This window comes from Caenorhabditis remanei, chromosome I, assembly GCF_010183535.1.
Source record: "Caenorhabditis remanei strain PX506 chromosome I, whole genome shotgun sequence".
NCBI classification, from domain to species: domain Eukaryota; kingdom Metazoa; phylum Nematoda; class Chromadorea; order Rhabditida; family Rhabditidae; genus Caenorhabditis; species Caenorhabditis remanei.
This window is the reverse complement of record NC_071328.1, coordinates 16,477,694-16,492,978: the sequence shown is the minus strand read 5'-3', so window position 1 is coordinate 16,492,978 and position 15,285 is coordinate 16,477,694. Positions and strand designations below refer to the sequence as shown.

General features: G+C 40.1%; 3 protein-coding genes across 3 annotated transcripts; 1 reads left to right on the top strand and 2 right to left on the bottom strand.

Moving 5' to 3' along the window:
* Positions 1-3,314: 3,314 nt before the first annotated feature.
* GCK72_003471 (uncharacterized protein) lies at positions 3,315-4,018 on the bottom strand (the record flags this gene model as incomplete). Its single annotated transcript, XM_053724073.1, has 2 exons — positions 3,315-3,711; positions 3,825-4,018. 2 exons carry the CDS (start codon positions 4,016-4,018, stop codon positions 3,315-3,317), a joined length of 591 nt encoding a protein of 196 aa, XP_053592718.1.
* A 3,968-nt stretch (positions 4,019-7,986) lies between these two features.
* On the bottom strand, positions 7,987-11,052 carry GCK72_003470 (uncharacterized protein; the record flags this gene model as incomplete). Its single annotated transcript, XM_053724072.1, has 2 exons — positions 7,987-8,554; positions 11,045-11,052. 2 exons carry the CDS (start codon positions 11,050-11,052, stop codon positions 7,987-7,989), a joined length of 576 nt encoding a protein of 191 aa, XP_053592717.1.
* Positions 11,053-13,577: 2,525 nt separating this feature from the next.
* GCK72_003469 (uncharacterized protein) lies at positions 13,578-14,900 on the top strand (the record flags this gene model as incomplete). The annotated part of the gene is made up of 2 exons (XM_003107344.2): positions 13,578-13,639; positions 14,540-14,900. 2 exons carry the CDS (start codon positions 13,578-13,580, stop codon positions 14,898-14,900), a joined length of 423 nt encoding a protein of 140 aa, XP_003107392.2.
* Between the last annotated feature and the right edge of the window lie 385 nt (positions 14,901-15,285).

The window sequence follows — 15,285 nt, the reverse complement described above, 5'->3', positions numbered from 1 at the left end:
AAGGTGTAAATGATTATATTTATGCCAAATTACTGAAAAATTTTACAATTTTTGACCAAAAACTCGTCAATTTCGAGTTTTTACTATTTTTCAGTGAAAAATCGAGTTTTCGAGTTAAAAACAATGATTTTCATGCGAAAATATGAAAATTTTATACCAAAAATCGTAGTTTTCAAGTGTTTGCCTTTTTTTTTCAAAATTTGGTCAATTTCTGGCGAAAAACAATGATTTTCATAAGAAAATCGTCATTTTTCGACTATTTTTGGTCAATTTTAGTCAGTTTCACACCGGAAAAGCTTGATTTTCAAGCTAAAACCTGATTTTTTCGAGAAAAACGCAATTTTCGGCTGTTTTTGAGAATTTTTCGAGAAAAAATGGAATTGGATTGGGTTTCGCTCAAACACAAATAAAATTGATAATTTTCGTTATATTTCAGCTGTTTTCGGCGATTTTCAGCTGAAAAAATGAGTTTTTGAAATGAAAACGACGATTTTCATGTCAAAACATTGAAAATTTGTCAAGTTTTGACCAATTTCGACTATTTTTTGCAAATTTAGTCAGTTTTACACCGGAAAAAACTTGATTTTCATCCTAAATCCTTATTATTTTTGAAAAAACGGAGTTTTCCTGCTGTTTTTGACGATTTCAAGGGTTAAAAACTACTTTTTCATACAATTTTCTGTCTAAAATTGTATTTTTTCACGATTTTCCCCCAAATTTCTTATATTTCCAGGAAGCAGAAGTACTTCGAATGAAATTGGTATCCACAGAGGCGACACTTCAACAATTCACAGCGGAAAAGATGGATTCAATCAATGCGAAAGAGATTGCCGAAGCGAATCTCAAACAAATGCAATCGGATTGGGAATTTCTTAGGAAAAAAGTGGGATTACTTCAGGAACAGGCAGATGAGTCAAAGGTAGAGTTTCGAGAGGAAAACGCTGATTTTTTCATCTGGAAACGGCTGAAAATCGACTTTTCCGGCGAAAAATGATCGGAAATCGAAGAAAACTTACGAAAAATTGATAGAATCCGTGTTTCCAGCTGAAAATTGAGCGAATTTGGAGTCATTTAATCTTTCTGGCCTGATTTCTTTAAAACCGCTGAAAATCGGTGGTTTTTAGACTAAAAGTATAGTTTTGCCTCGAAAAATGTTCAAAAACTTTGATTTCTGTCTTTGAAGCACGAAATTCCTTATTTTCTACTCTAAATTCCATTAAGATGACTGAAAATCGACAGTTTCGTCACATTTTTGCCTCTAAAAATGACGAAATTCGATATTTTTGACCTTCGAAACCCTCAAAATACACCTTTTAACCTGAATTTTTGCTTTTTACTTCAAAAAATTGGCAATAATTCACTGTTTTAACCTTAATGTCAACATTTCAACCAAAAACCCGTGTTTTCCCTTCGAAAAACTTTGAAAAATGATCAAAACCAAGTATTTTGACCTCCAAAATCCATCAAAATACACATTTTTAGCATGAATCGTAGCAAGAAATTGCCGAAAATTGGAAAAATTCGTTGTTTTTTGGACCTTATAGCTCACATTTTATCCCCTAAACCCCAGAAAAAACGTATTTTTGACCTCTACATTCCCGCAAAATACTCATTTTAGCGGCTTTTTACATCAAAAATTGCGAAAAATTGGAAAAATTCACTATTTTTGACCAGAAAACCGTGTTTTTCTCGTGAAAAAACCCCTTTTTTCTTCATAAAATTCCTATTTCTTCAGAAACACGAAGAACAAGCGAATCACTGGCGTGAGAAGTACGATGAGATGTGTTCATTGGCAGAGAAATTGGAAGCGAATAATGTTGATATCAAGTCGAAATACGAGTCAGCTGCGAAAACGATGGAATCAGTTGGGAAGAAGACGATCTCACTTCAGAATCAGGTCACCCAATTGAAGACGACGAAAACAGATTTAACACTGAAAGCAAAGAAATTGGACAAATATCTGAAATCAGCTATTCAGGTCATTGATTCGTTGGGTAAGTTTGAGAGGAGATGGAGAGACTACAAACTACAAAGAAAACACCGAAAATCATGAAAATCTACAGTGAAATTTGTTGGAAATGATCTGAAATCTGAAATTTCAGACAGAATTTCAGCCGGATTTTCAGAAAATCAAGTTTTCGACCACGAAAAACTGTATTTTAGCAATTTTCACTTTTACTGAGGCTAAGCGAGTTTTGTAGTTTGTAGTCAGTTAGCCTCAGCAAAGCTTACCGACTTTTCGCGTTTTAGATGAATTTTTGTCTATTTTTTGAATTTTTTTGGTCTTCTTGGTGGAAAACAAGAAACGGTGGATTATGGAGCCATAAAAAGCGAAAAAATCACAAAAAAATGGCAAAAAACGCCAAAAACCACTTTTACTGAGGCTAATTCGACTTTGTAGTTTGTAGTCAGTTAGCCTCAGCAAAGTTTACTGAGGCTAAGCGGCTACAAACTACAAAATGAAGTTAGCCTCAGTAAAAACTCAAATTCGACCGGAAATTATCAGTTTCAGTACAAATTTCGGTTTTTTTTCAATAAATGAAAAAATAATAGAAAATTGTATTCATTTTCAGCCATTTGCGGTCGAAAAATCGTGTTTTTGATTCAGAAAAACGCGGTTTTTAAGCCTTATTTTCAGTCTTATCTCCTCGGAAATCACTGACAAGAATGAAAAAACGCTGAAAAGGATAAAAATCGCTATAAATGTAGTTTTTCTGCGTCAAATATCCGATTTTTTGAAAATCCAGCTAAAACTGAATATTATTTTTGATTTAAGCGTGTTTTATACTCTGAAATTCCATATTTTCGAGTTTTCAGCCTGTTGAAGAGTGTCTATATCCTAGAGCTACCTTGTTCCCTCATTTGATCTACCAATGGTGCGCGCGCGCTCCGTTTTCTCCATATCCATTGTATTCCCTCTACTTTCAAGTCATTTTTAGTGATTTTTATTCATTTTTGTCATCAAAATCCCACTTTTCAATTTATTTTCCATCAAAAATGATTAATTTAGGCTCATTTTACGCGCCAAAGGCACGCCAGAATGTTTAAATTTTGAATTTTGAGTATCTGCAGTGTTTTTGATGTTTTCCGGTTGGATTTGAGTTTTTGCTGAGGCTAACTTTACGTTGTAGTTTGTAGCCGCTTAGCCTCAGTAAAAGTTGCTGAGGCTAACTGACTAAAAACTATAAAACTCGCTTAGCCTCAGTAAAAGTGAAAAATGGTTAATTTTCGACAGAAATTTGATTAAATTTAGGCTTATTTTACTGTTTTCCCAAAAATTACGCGCCAAAGGGACGCCAGAATGTTTAAATTTTTCAATTTTCAGCATCCACCGCGAACCTCTCAAAACAATCGAAATCGATCAAAGATCTTGTGAACGTGTTCCGTCGTGACGACGTCAGAATCTTCTTCAACTCGGAGCCATGGCGGAATTCAATGTCTTCTGGAGTTGCTCCAGATGCTCCAGAAGATTCAGAAGACACTCTAGGGGCGGAGCCTCCTTCAGAAACTCCTGTTGCTCCCATTCCTGCTCCAGATTTCGATTTGATGTCTTCTGGACCATTGGAATTCTTTGGAGACGTCAAAACACCACAAAATGATGATTTGCTTCTGGGAACTGGAGAGAGGCTTAGTGACGATGACGTTGAGGATGATGACGTGGCAGAAGACGTAGACGATGAAGAAGATGAAGAAGAGGTTGAAGTTCGGAAGCTAGAATCACTCGTCACTAAACAAATTCTCGATAAATCCAACAGACGCCCAGATTTCGGCCAGAAAATGAGAGAATTAAAAGCGAAATCCCACGCGCCACGTCTTCTAAAAACCGCCCGTGTGACACCGTCGAAATGGCCAGAAGGACTTCGGAAACCTGTCGTCGTTGATAATGGAGGCCTTCTGAATCCTCGAATCGTTCATTCCCGACAGATTCCGACGAGTGATTTCGATGCGATTGCACAGGCGTCAGAGTTGAGAAAAAAGGCGTTACTGGAGAGAGGGGCTTCTGGAGCACACGGAGCATCTGGAGCTTCTACGACGATTCATGGCAAAAAGGGGAAATCGATTCGAGAACAGCAGACGGAGATGATGAAAAAAGAGTCTGTGAAGGAGCGAGTCGCCAGAATGAAAGCAGAGGCCACGCCCCTAAGTTTCTTGGCTCCGCCCACTCGACCAGTTATGTCGCGGACACGTCATCTCTCAGAAAGGGATTCAGATTCAGATATTGAAGATGTCACTCCGATCACTCCACGCTCCAGACCCCGATCTGTCTCCGTTGCCCCGACTGACTATGTGGCTCCGCCCACTCCACCGAAACGACGGGAAGTGGAGGTCATTGAGATTCTGGATGACGACGTCGAGGAGAATCCGCCGGTAGAAATGGAAGTGGAGATTCCGACGGCAGTGGAAGAAGTTGAAGTTGTTGGGGAAGAAATGGAAAAAGTGAAGGAAGAAGTGGTGACACCGACACCAAGAGGAAGAGGGAGACCGAGAAAGATTTCAAGAGTAAGGAAACGCGTCGAAGGCGCCCTTGAAACGAAGAAAATCGAGTTTTTAGCATAAAAATGCAAAAAAAGCGATTTAGAAACGCGCCAAAGGTGCCCCAGACTCCATTTTACAGTATTAATTGGACATCAGGACAGACAGACCAACAGAAAGACACTAGAAAAGGCGTCGGAGGCGCGCTTGAAACGAAGAAGAAACGCGCCTAAGGTGCCCCTGAAGCTACAGATAGACATTAGAAAACGCGTCAGAGGTGCCCCAGACTCGTCAAAATCCTGTAGTTTTTGTAGTTTGTAGCCTCCAATTATTTCTGAAACGCGCCTAGGGTGCACCAGAGTCCTAGAAGGCATTCATAGTTGGAATGCGATATCAGGACAGACAGTAACAACAGAAAGACACTAGAAAACGCGTCTCAGGTGCACTTGAAACAGAGAAAATCGAGTTTTTAGCACAAAAATCCAAAAAATCGATTCTGAAACGCGCCTGAAGTGCCTCAGACACGATTTTACTGTTACAATGGGACAGACACCAAAGGGGAGCGCTACAGGTGCCCCAGACTAGTCAATCCAGAATTTTTTGTAGTTTGTAGCCACTAATTATTTCTGAAACGCGCTAAAGGTGCCCCAGACTCCTGGAATCCATTTTACAGTAAAAATGCGACATTTTAAGTAGTTTAATCTCGAAAACGCGCATTTCAATACATTCTTTTCTAGAAATTGACAAAATCATCGAAACCATCAAATTTCAGTCGGAAATGACCGATTTTTCACTTTTGCTGAGGCTAAGCGAGTTTTGTAGTTTGTAGTCAGTTAGCCTCAGCAAAGTTGAGCAGAGAAGCGTCATAGGTGCCCCAGACTCGTCAAACGTGCTCAACTTCCGCTTGAAAACCTCTTTTTGTTAAATCGATTACTTTTTGTAGTTTGTAGTCTCCAATTATTTCAGCCGCGTGTGTCACCAACACCATCCACATCATCAGCCGCCGTTTCCGATCGCCAAAATCGTCGTTCTCGTTCGATTCGACCAACGAATTTGAATGTTTCAACGGTAAAACGCGCCGAAGGCGCCCCAGACGATGAAATCCGATTCTTTCAGTCGCCACAACCTTCCACGTCATCCGCCGTCTCCGATAGTCGTCGTTCTCGTTCGGTTAGAGCAACAACTTCAAGAGCATCTTCTTCGGTAAGCAAAAAAACGCGTCAGAGGTGCGCCAGACGATCGAAAATGCGAAAAATTTTGCGTTTTTTATGCGTTTTAGCGATGAAAATGCAGTTTTCCGTGTTTTTAAAAAAAAAATTCTGTAGTTTGCTGTCAGTTAGCCTCAACAAAATCTCTCTATTTTCAGCGTCACACATCACCAACACCATCCACGTCATCAGTTGTCTCCGAACGCGTCAGTCGTCGTTCTCGTTCAGTTAGACCAACGAATTCGAGAGCTTCATCGGTAAGAATCAAAGAAAAACCGCGTCAAAGGTGCGCCAGACTCGTCAAAAATGTGGTTTTTAGTCACTTCGCATCATCAGAAACTGTAGAAACGCGCCGCAGGCGCGCCAGTTAGCCAAAATTTGATTTTTTTTTCACTTGTTAAAACTAACTTTGATCTGAAATTGACAATTTCTCGAATTTGAGTTTTCACTGAGGCTAACTCGATTCTGTAGTTTGTAGCCGCTTAGCCTCAGTAAAGTTTACTGAGGCTAACTGACTACAAACTACAAAACTCGCTTAGCCTCAGTAAAAGTGAAAATTTTGAAATTTTATTGCAATTAAATGGCTGAAATCGCTCAAAACGTAACTTGCAGCGTCTTAGCAATAACCAGAACTGTGAATAGCGTCAAAGGTACGCCAGTTAACCAAAATTTGCTTTTTCCAGCGTTTTTTCCGAATTTAGTGCTGAAACCCGCTCAAAAGGTGGTTTTAGCCTAACGAAAAAAATGCGTCTAAGGTGCGCCAGCTAGTGAATTTCTGTAGTTTGTAGTCACTGAATTCCCATTTTTGAGCAATGAAAGTGCGTAGAATTCGGTGTTTTTCAAGCGTTTTAGTCAAAAAAGTGCAGTTTTTCATCATTTTTTGTAATTTTTGTAGTTTGTAGTCAGTTAACCTCAACAAAATCTCTCTTTTCGGCGATGACCGCGCCGCAGGTGCGCCAGTTACCCAAAATTTGCAATTTATTAGAAAAACCGCGTATAATGTGCGCCAGCTAGTTAAATTTTTGTAGTTTGTAGTCACATTTTTTCAGCGCCACCCATCACCGACACCATCTGTCGCCTCATCTACTCGTTCATCACGCTACCGTGCTCGTTCAGTGCTTCGTGGAGACGACGCGGGATCCGTTTCTCCGTTGAAAAAGAATCAGAAGACGTCAGCTGAAGACGTGGACGATGAAGTAGAAGAAGAGACGAAGATTCCACTCGAAATCCGACGTCTTCAAATCGATGCACCGGCGAAGAAACGGGCGGCTCCAGCGCCGATTTCAGCCGGTCCACCGTTGAGAAATCGTCGTGTGGAGGAGAGGCCGAAGGCGCCGGTCTCGACGAAGGATTCAAAGAATTCAGATGACGTCAAGATTCAGAAGACGACGGCTCCAGAAGTCTCGCCACGTCGAAAAATTTATTTCGGAGCTAATATCGATGAAAGAGCTCCAGGTGGAGCGGATTTTGAGGCTCCAGAAGCTCCCAAGAAGCCAGAAGACGTTGAGAAAGCTCCAGAATCTTCTGAACCTTCTGAATCCGCTAAGCTCCGCCCACAAACTCCAAAAAGTCCAAAACAGATTATGGTATCGCAGTACGGTCTTGATATAAGTGATAGTGAGGAAGAGGAGGACGATGAGTTGATGAGAATCACCGAAGAAGCCACGTCTCAACAAGCTCCGCCCACTCCGGTTGAAGCTCCGCCTCCACAAGCTCCACCCTCTCCAATAGATGACTTGCAAATAGATTATGAGCCGGAGCCAGTAGAAAATTTGATCCCAGAGGCCACGCCCACAGAAACTCCGCCTACTTCAGTTGAAGCTCCGCCTCCAAAAGCCACGCTCACTCCAGTAGAACCTCCACTTACAGAGGCTCCGCCCACAGAAACTCCACCCACTAGAGTTGAAAATCCGCTCCCAGAGGCCCCGCCCACAGAAGCTCCGCCCACTCCCGTTGAAGACCCACATAAAAAGGCCCCGCCCACTCCAGTTGAAGCTCCGCCTCCAAAAGTCACACCTACAGAAACTCCGCCCACCCCAGCTGAAGCTCCCAAGAAGTTTGTGAGAGATTTCGTGCCCAGAACATCAGCAGACGTGGCTGCTCAAGCTCCGCCCACTTTTGCGATTCCGCAGAGAATCCCACCGATGCCAACACGCTCCTCCTCCTATCCGATGACGGCTTCCAAATCCAAGCCAGTAATCAGAAATGACAACTTTTTGGATGATATATTGGCTTGTGCCAAGGCGAAAAAGACGCCATCAGCAAGAAAAGAGGCTCCGCCCACGATGATGACACGAAGATCATCTCAAACTAAGGCTCCGCCTCCAACGGCCACGCCCACTTCTTCAGAATCCTCTGAATCCTCTTTGAATCTCCCAAAACGAAGAACCGCCCATATTAGGGTTCCAGCCGCTCCGGCCACGTCCACTGACGATTTAGTTGGTGATATTCTCTCTGGAGCATCTGGAGCTTCTAGAAAACCACTGAAACGACAAGCTCCGCCCACTTCCACTCCTGAAGTAGTTGTGAAACGACAGTATACGAAGAAAGTGGCGGGAGTACAGATGATTGAGGCGATACCGGTGAAAAGAAGACGGTCGGTTAGCACGAGAGCCACCAAAAAGACTCCAGAAGTCACTGCCACGTCATCTGAAGCTTCTGAAGCCGCCACGTCGTCTGAAATGGCTCCAGAATCGTCTTCTTCAGAGGCACCAGTTGTCAAAAAGGCGGGACCAATGAAGGCGATTATGATCGAAGCGCCGCAGAGACCGGGTGGACGAGCGATTAAACGAGAAATCAAACCGATTGGAATGAAGGAAGCACAGGCGAAGGCAACGGAGAGAGGTGGAAAACGAGTGGATAAGGTGAGAATCCTGGAGAAAATCGTATTTTTTAACTGAAAACTGAGTGAAAAATTAATAAAAACCAGCGAAAACAAGTCAGAAATCAAGTTTTCACCTTGAAAATCGCCAAATCGGTCTTGTTGAGGCTAACTTTACTTTATAGTTTGTAGTCGGTTAGCGTTAGTGAAGTTTTGCTGAGACTAGCTGACTACAAACTACAAAACTGGTTTAGCCTCAGCAATATCGAGTTTTCGCGTTTTAGATTGTCTATTTTCTGAATTTTTTTGGTCTTCTTGGAGGAAAAACAAGAAAAAATTGATTATGGAGCCGTAAAAATCTCAAAAATTGAAAAAAAAATCATCAAAAACGCCAAAAATCACTTTTTGCTGAGGCTAACTCGACTATGTAGTTTGTAGTGTGTTAGCCTCAGCAAAGTCAGTTTTCTCTCGTTTTCAATGTATTTTTTCCCATTTTTTTCTGCTTTTCAACGTTTTCTAGTCATCCATGTGATACTACAAGCTACAAAACGGAGTTAGCCTCAACAGAATGGAATTTTCTGAAAAACTACATAACATTTTCCTTCTTTAATTTGCAGATCAAAACGCATCTCCGACAGGCTCTCGATCTGAAAGTGTCAGTAAACGAGTTGAAACGTCCAATGGAAGAGAAGGGAATCATTTTGGGCGCCTCGATCCCTCTGACGCCTTCAGATGCCGTCGACGTGATGATGGAATTCTTGAGAGAGACGTCTGCAGCAGATATGTGGGCGGTGCTTCACAGACAACGAATCGATGGAAATCTGATGCCGTTGATGAATACGGAAGAACAGAATTTCTTGCAAGTCAGCGTCTCGTTGAATGATAATGATCAAATGTTGCTCCACTTGTTTATTCGGTAAGAGCAGAAGAGATCGCGCCTACGGTGCCCCAGCCTCCTTGAAAGCATTTTCCAGTTAACATGAGACATTTTTAGTAGTTTAATCTCTAAAACGCGCATTTCAATACATTATTTCTAGAAATTGACAAAAAATTCTTCGAAATCATCAAATTTCAGTCGAAATGACCCTTTTACAGAGGCTAAGCGAGTTTTGTAGTTTGTAGTCAGTTAGTCTCAGTAAACTTTACTGAGGCTAACTGACTACAAACTACAAAAATGAGTTAGCCTCAGCAAGACCGATTTTGATGGTTTTTGATGACTGGTGCGCAAAAAACCATCCGATTTCAGTCGAAAATTATCCATTTTTCACTTTTGCTGAGGCTAAGCGAGGTTTGTAGTTTGTAGTCAGTTAGCCTCAGCAAAACCGCCGTTTCGCGTTTTTGACGGATTTTTGTCTATTTTTTGAATTATTTTGGTCTTCTTGAGGGAAAAACAAGAAACTGTGGATTCTGGAGCCATAAAAACAGAAAAAACTCCCAAAAATTGGAATAAAAAATCATCGAAAACGCGAAAAACCACTTTTTCTGAGGCTAATTCGGCTTTGTAGTTTGTAGTCAGTAAAGTTTACTGAGACTAACTGACTAACAAACTACAAACTACGGAATCGAGTTAGCCTAAGTAAAAACATCAAAATCGATCATAAATTGTCAGTTTCAGATCGAATTTTCTCAAAAAACCAACTTTTGTAGTTTGTAGTCTCTAAGCCTCATCAAAATTTTTCCAGCCGAATCCTGTACGAACTTTCTCTCCGCGATTGCATTGACACGAAGCAGTGTGGCCGTCTCGTCCGTCTCTTCTGCCACGCAATTCACTTCGCCGAGTATCTTCCATCACCGAATAATTCAGAAGACGTCAACGACGACGATGACGAAGATTCAGATGAGACCGCCCAGATTCTTCATTTCCAGAAATCCACGTGGATGCGTCATCTTTTCCTCGTTTTACTCTACAAAAATCCGATTCAATTGGCGAAGAGTCTAGCGTATTGTCTGATTTCAAATTGCTCAAAATTCTGTCAATTCGTCGTCGATGAACTCGAAAAAGAGCCGACGTCTTCTGAATTCCACGTGGCACTCAGAATTCTGATGCATCGAGATTCTGAACAGGCGAACGTTATCAATTGGCTTCTCAACTCGAAATTCCAGACGGCCTACGTCACTCAGTTGACGCCTGATGAGATTCAGAAGGCGTGCCACGTGGCACATCAGAAGTTTCTGAATGACGACGATGGGAGTTTGAAGACGTCAATGTTTATGGCGAGAACTGGGTCATCGGATGTGTTGAGTGTTGCATTTAAACTGCTTCAGACGCAGATGACGATGATTGAACATCAGTTTTTGGAGCCCAAAGAGAAGGATAAAGAGTTGAAACGTTAGTTTTCAGATGCATTTTTCATCAATTTTAACGTCAAAAACTCGTATTTTTACTCTATAAATGGGATTTTCTATCCCTTTTTTAGTAAAAAATCGGTGAAAAACCTATTTTTTCACTCAAAAAATGGTATTTTAAGCACTTTTCCAGTGGCACAGCCGATTTATAACTAAAAATTGAAATTTCAGCCGCCTAAAATCTCCTTTTACTCACTTTTCCATAACTAGATAACGTTGAGAAGCAAAAAAATCCAAGAAAATTGGGGAAAAACGAGAAAAACTGATTTTGCTGAGGCTAACAGACTACAAACTACAAAGTCGAATTAACCTCAGCAAAATCGGCATCTCGATTTTGTTGAGGCTAACTTTTTTGTAGTTTGTAGTCGCTTAGCGTCAGTGAAGTTTTGCTGAGGCTAGCTGACTACAAACTACAAAACTGGTTTAGCCTCAGCAATATTTAAACTTTTTTCTTGTTTTTCCAGACAAATCAGTGTTCTCAATGCCATCAGTCGCCACTAAAATGACCGCCCAAGACGCGGAGAAATTCAAGAAAGAAATGGAATGGCAGAAGACGGTTCTTCTCGTCATGATTGATAATCCCACTTCACTTCATTACACACCAATTATGGACGCGTTGAAGAAGATCTCACCGCAGGTTTGTTTCGAAAAATGGAATCGAAAAGGGAAAAATTTGAGAAAAATCCATAAAACCGTAGTTTATAGTATCTGGATGACTGGAAAACGTTGAAAAGTCAAAAAAAAATCCAGCAAAATCAGCAAAAAATACATTAAAACCGAAAAAAAACTGATTTTGCTGAGACTAACAGACTACAAACTACAAAATCGAAATAGCCTCAGCAAATGTGGTTTTTCGATGATTTTCTGCCATTTTTTTGAGATTTTTTTCTGTTTTTCCTGCTTCAGGACCAAACAAGTTCAAAAAATAGGCAAAAATTCATCTAAAACGGGATAACTCAATTTTGTAGTTGGTTAGCAGTTAGCCTCAGTAAAGTTTGTTGAGGCTAAGCTCTTCTGGTTTTCAGTGGTTTTAGTTTGACAAAATGTTTTTTTTCAGAATCTGGCGTGCCTTTGGGGCGTTTTCCGGAGCCCAAAATTGTAGTTTGTAATCGTTAAGCCTCATCATTTCATTTTCCATCTAAAGCGCAAAAGTTCGATTTTGCTGAGGCTAACTGACTACAAACTACAAAACTCTTTTAGCCTCAGTAATGTTGATTTTTGACCGATTTTTTGTTCTTTTTTCAATTTCTAAATCCCAAAATTTGTAGTTTGTAGTTGTTAAGCCTCAACATTTCATTTTCAGGTCGTGAAATTCCGTGAAATCGTGTTGTCCTCTGACATTGACCAATTCGTGGAGCCATCTGGAGTCGACGTCCTCAATGAAGGTGTCCAACATCTTCTAGATCTCATCTCAGACTTTACGAATTTCCCATTGAAACCATCGATTCTTCCGATTTCCAATGATAATACACAGCCATCCACATCTTCTTTTTCTTAGAAGCTGCTAATTATTCCATATGTGTCATTATTCTGAAAATTCTGAAAAAAAATAATTTTTTTAATTTTTAAAACAATCCCGTTGATTTCCCATTTGTTGAAAATTTACTTTTTAATCAATTATTTTCCTCAAAATTTAAACAATTTCCCTCATTTCCTAATCAATTTTTCTAGATTTTGGTGGTCTCTGAAACTGCCCCGCCCCCTTTTTGTCTCTTTTTTTGTATGCTCCTTATCAATCTTTATCTTTTTGTTGTTGGATAAATCAGCTAGAAGCCGATTCTCCGTTCTTTTTTTTTTGTACTTTTTCCCCTTTTCTGCCGAGTTTGGATGACTAGAAAACGTTAAAAAGCAGAAAAATCTAACAAAATTGGCGAAAAATGAGAAAAAAAGAGATTTTGCTGATGCTAACAGACTACAAACTACAAATTCGAGTTAGCCTCAGCAAAAGTGGTTTTTGGATGATTTTTGCCAATTTTTTGAGATTTTTTCTGTTTTTCAGGCTCCATAATCAACTTTTTCTTGTTTTTCCCCTGAAAAGACCAAAAAATTTTTTAAAAATAGACAAAAATTCATCTAAAACGCGAAAACTCATTTTTGCTGAGGCTAAGCGAGTTTTGTAGTTTATAGTCACTTAGCCTCAGTAATGATTTACTGAGGCTAACGACTACAAACTACAAAATCGAGTTAGCCTCAGTAAAATGTCAAAGTGCTCTAACTATCTCATTTTTTGAAAAATTTCAAAAATAGCTGGCGCACCTTCGCCGCAAATTGAAAACTATAGCAGCTGGTCATTATTTCCACCTGTTTCTTGATTTTTTTTAAAACTTTTTAAATCTCTTTTTCGCATTGGTGAGGCTAAGACTACAAACTACAACATCCTCCCTAAGCTTCATCAATTATCGATTTTCTCTTTCTCTGCGTCTCTCATTCTCTCTCTCTCCCATCTGATATCCCTTTGTAACCATGGAGATAATGGGACTCTAATCCGGGCGGCGCCTCTTTTTCTCTGCGTCTCTCCTGCTCTATACTCTCTCGCTCTCTCTTCGAGCCGCGCATTCATCGTCGTGTGATTCTCGGAGACACGGCGCGACGTCTTCTGGAAATTTTTTTTGGAATTTTTTGTATTTTTCTGTTTTTAGTATTTTTTTTCGAGATTTATAGAAATTTCTGTAAATGGCCTTCTGAATCTTCTTAAAGTGACGTCATCTTGAAAAAATGCTTATTTTAGAATGGAGAACAACGAAAATCCGAATTTGGAAGAAATTATCGAGGATATTCGGGCGAATCGACGGTGAGGCGTAAAGAGGGTTTTTGTAGTTTGTAGTTTGTAGTTTGTAGTCTCTAGGCATCTATAAACAAAGTTCTCAATGCATTGGAACACTTGAAGAAATGGGAAAATGGGAAAAAATCAATTTTTCACAATTTTATGCGCCGATGGATTTTAGCTCCGATCTTTAAAGCCGCATATCTCAATAGTGGGCGGAGCTATCAAAAAGTTGTCAACTGCAAAAATGAAGATCATGTTTTGATCTACAAAACTAGCCTAATTTCAAAAAATTTGGTTGAGAAATAAGGCAATGACGGGATCTCAAAGTTTGTCATTGCATTTTGTCAGTGTACCTTGGTCACTTTGCTATCTTTAAAGGCGCATAGCTCAAAAGTGGGTGGAGCTATAAAAAAGTTGTCAACTACAAAAATGTAGCTGCAAACAAGACCTATATAGCGATGTGTAACATTATACATTATTTTTAGAAAGTCTGGTGTGCCTGCGGCGCTAAATTGCACATGAAAATGCTGCAGGTGTCGCAAGGAACCTTTGGTAGAATGCTTATATCTCAAAAGTGGGCGGAGCTAGTAAAAACATTTTAACTACAAAAATGTAGCCCTATTCAAGATCTACAAAACTAGCCTAATTTCGAAAAATTTGTTTGGGAAACCAGACCGTGACGGGATCTCAAACAATTTCCAACATACACTGACAATTTACACTGACAAAATTGTCACTGTAAGTTAGACCGCGTGTATCTCAAAAATGGGCGGAGCTAACAAAAAGATGTCAACTACAAAAATGTAGCCCTATTCAAGATCTACAAAACTAGCCTAATTTCAAAAGATTTGGTTGGGAAACCAGACCGTGACGGGATCTCAAAGTTTGTCATTGTAACTCCATTTCAATTTTTCGGATTTCCAGCCGCCTCGAAGACATCCCAGTTGACCATTTGCAAATGGTACTTGACCACGCAATGGAGGAAGATCATGAAAACATGGAACAATTGGAACTCCAACTTCGTGTAATCCGTCGTCTTGAGATGCTCGATGCGGAGATGTTATATTTCCATGATATGCGGAATCAGAATCAGCTGAATGACGAAGAACGACAAGCATTCGAAGATCATTTTGAGGAAGAACTAAGGGAAGTTGATTTCATGATGCACATGTTTATGGAGGACTTGGAGGCGGAGTTAGCCGCTTGGGATGAAATGGACAGAGAGAATCAGGAGCCACCAGAAGAACCAGAAGACGACGGCGACATCCCAGAAGAACCGAATTAAATTTTGAATACAAAACCAACACTTGCCACAGACCCAGTTTTTGATCTACTCCAAAATTTTTTGATACAGACTTGTAGATCAAAAATCGGGCTACATTTTTGTAATTGACAATTTTTTGATAGCTCCGCCCACTTCTGAGATACAAGCGTTTAAAGCTGGCTGATGAGAGAAGGGGAGAGAGTGCGCAGACAACGAGACGCTCTCGTTTCTCTGCGTCTCTCCTCCCTATCATTTCATGTTTATAGTCATTCGGACCGCCTTGACACGCTGATTTCAGAAATGTAAATTTCAGAGCTGAAAACTGAAAACTCAGTGAGATAGCCTATGTCTTGTGAAAACAAATTTTCAAAATTTTTTTTTATTTACAAATGTCTCCATATCTCTA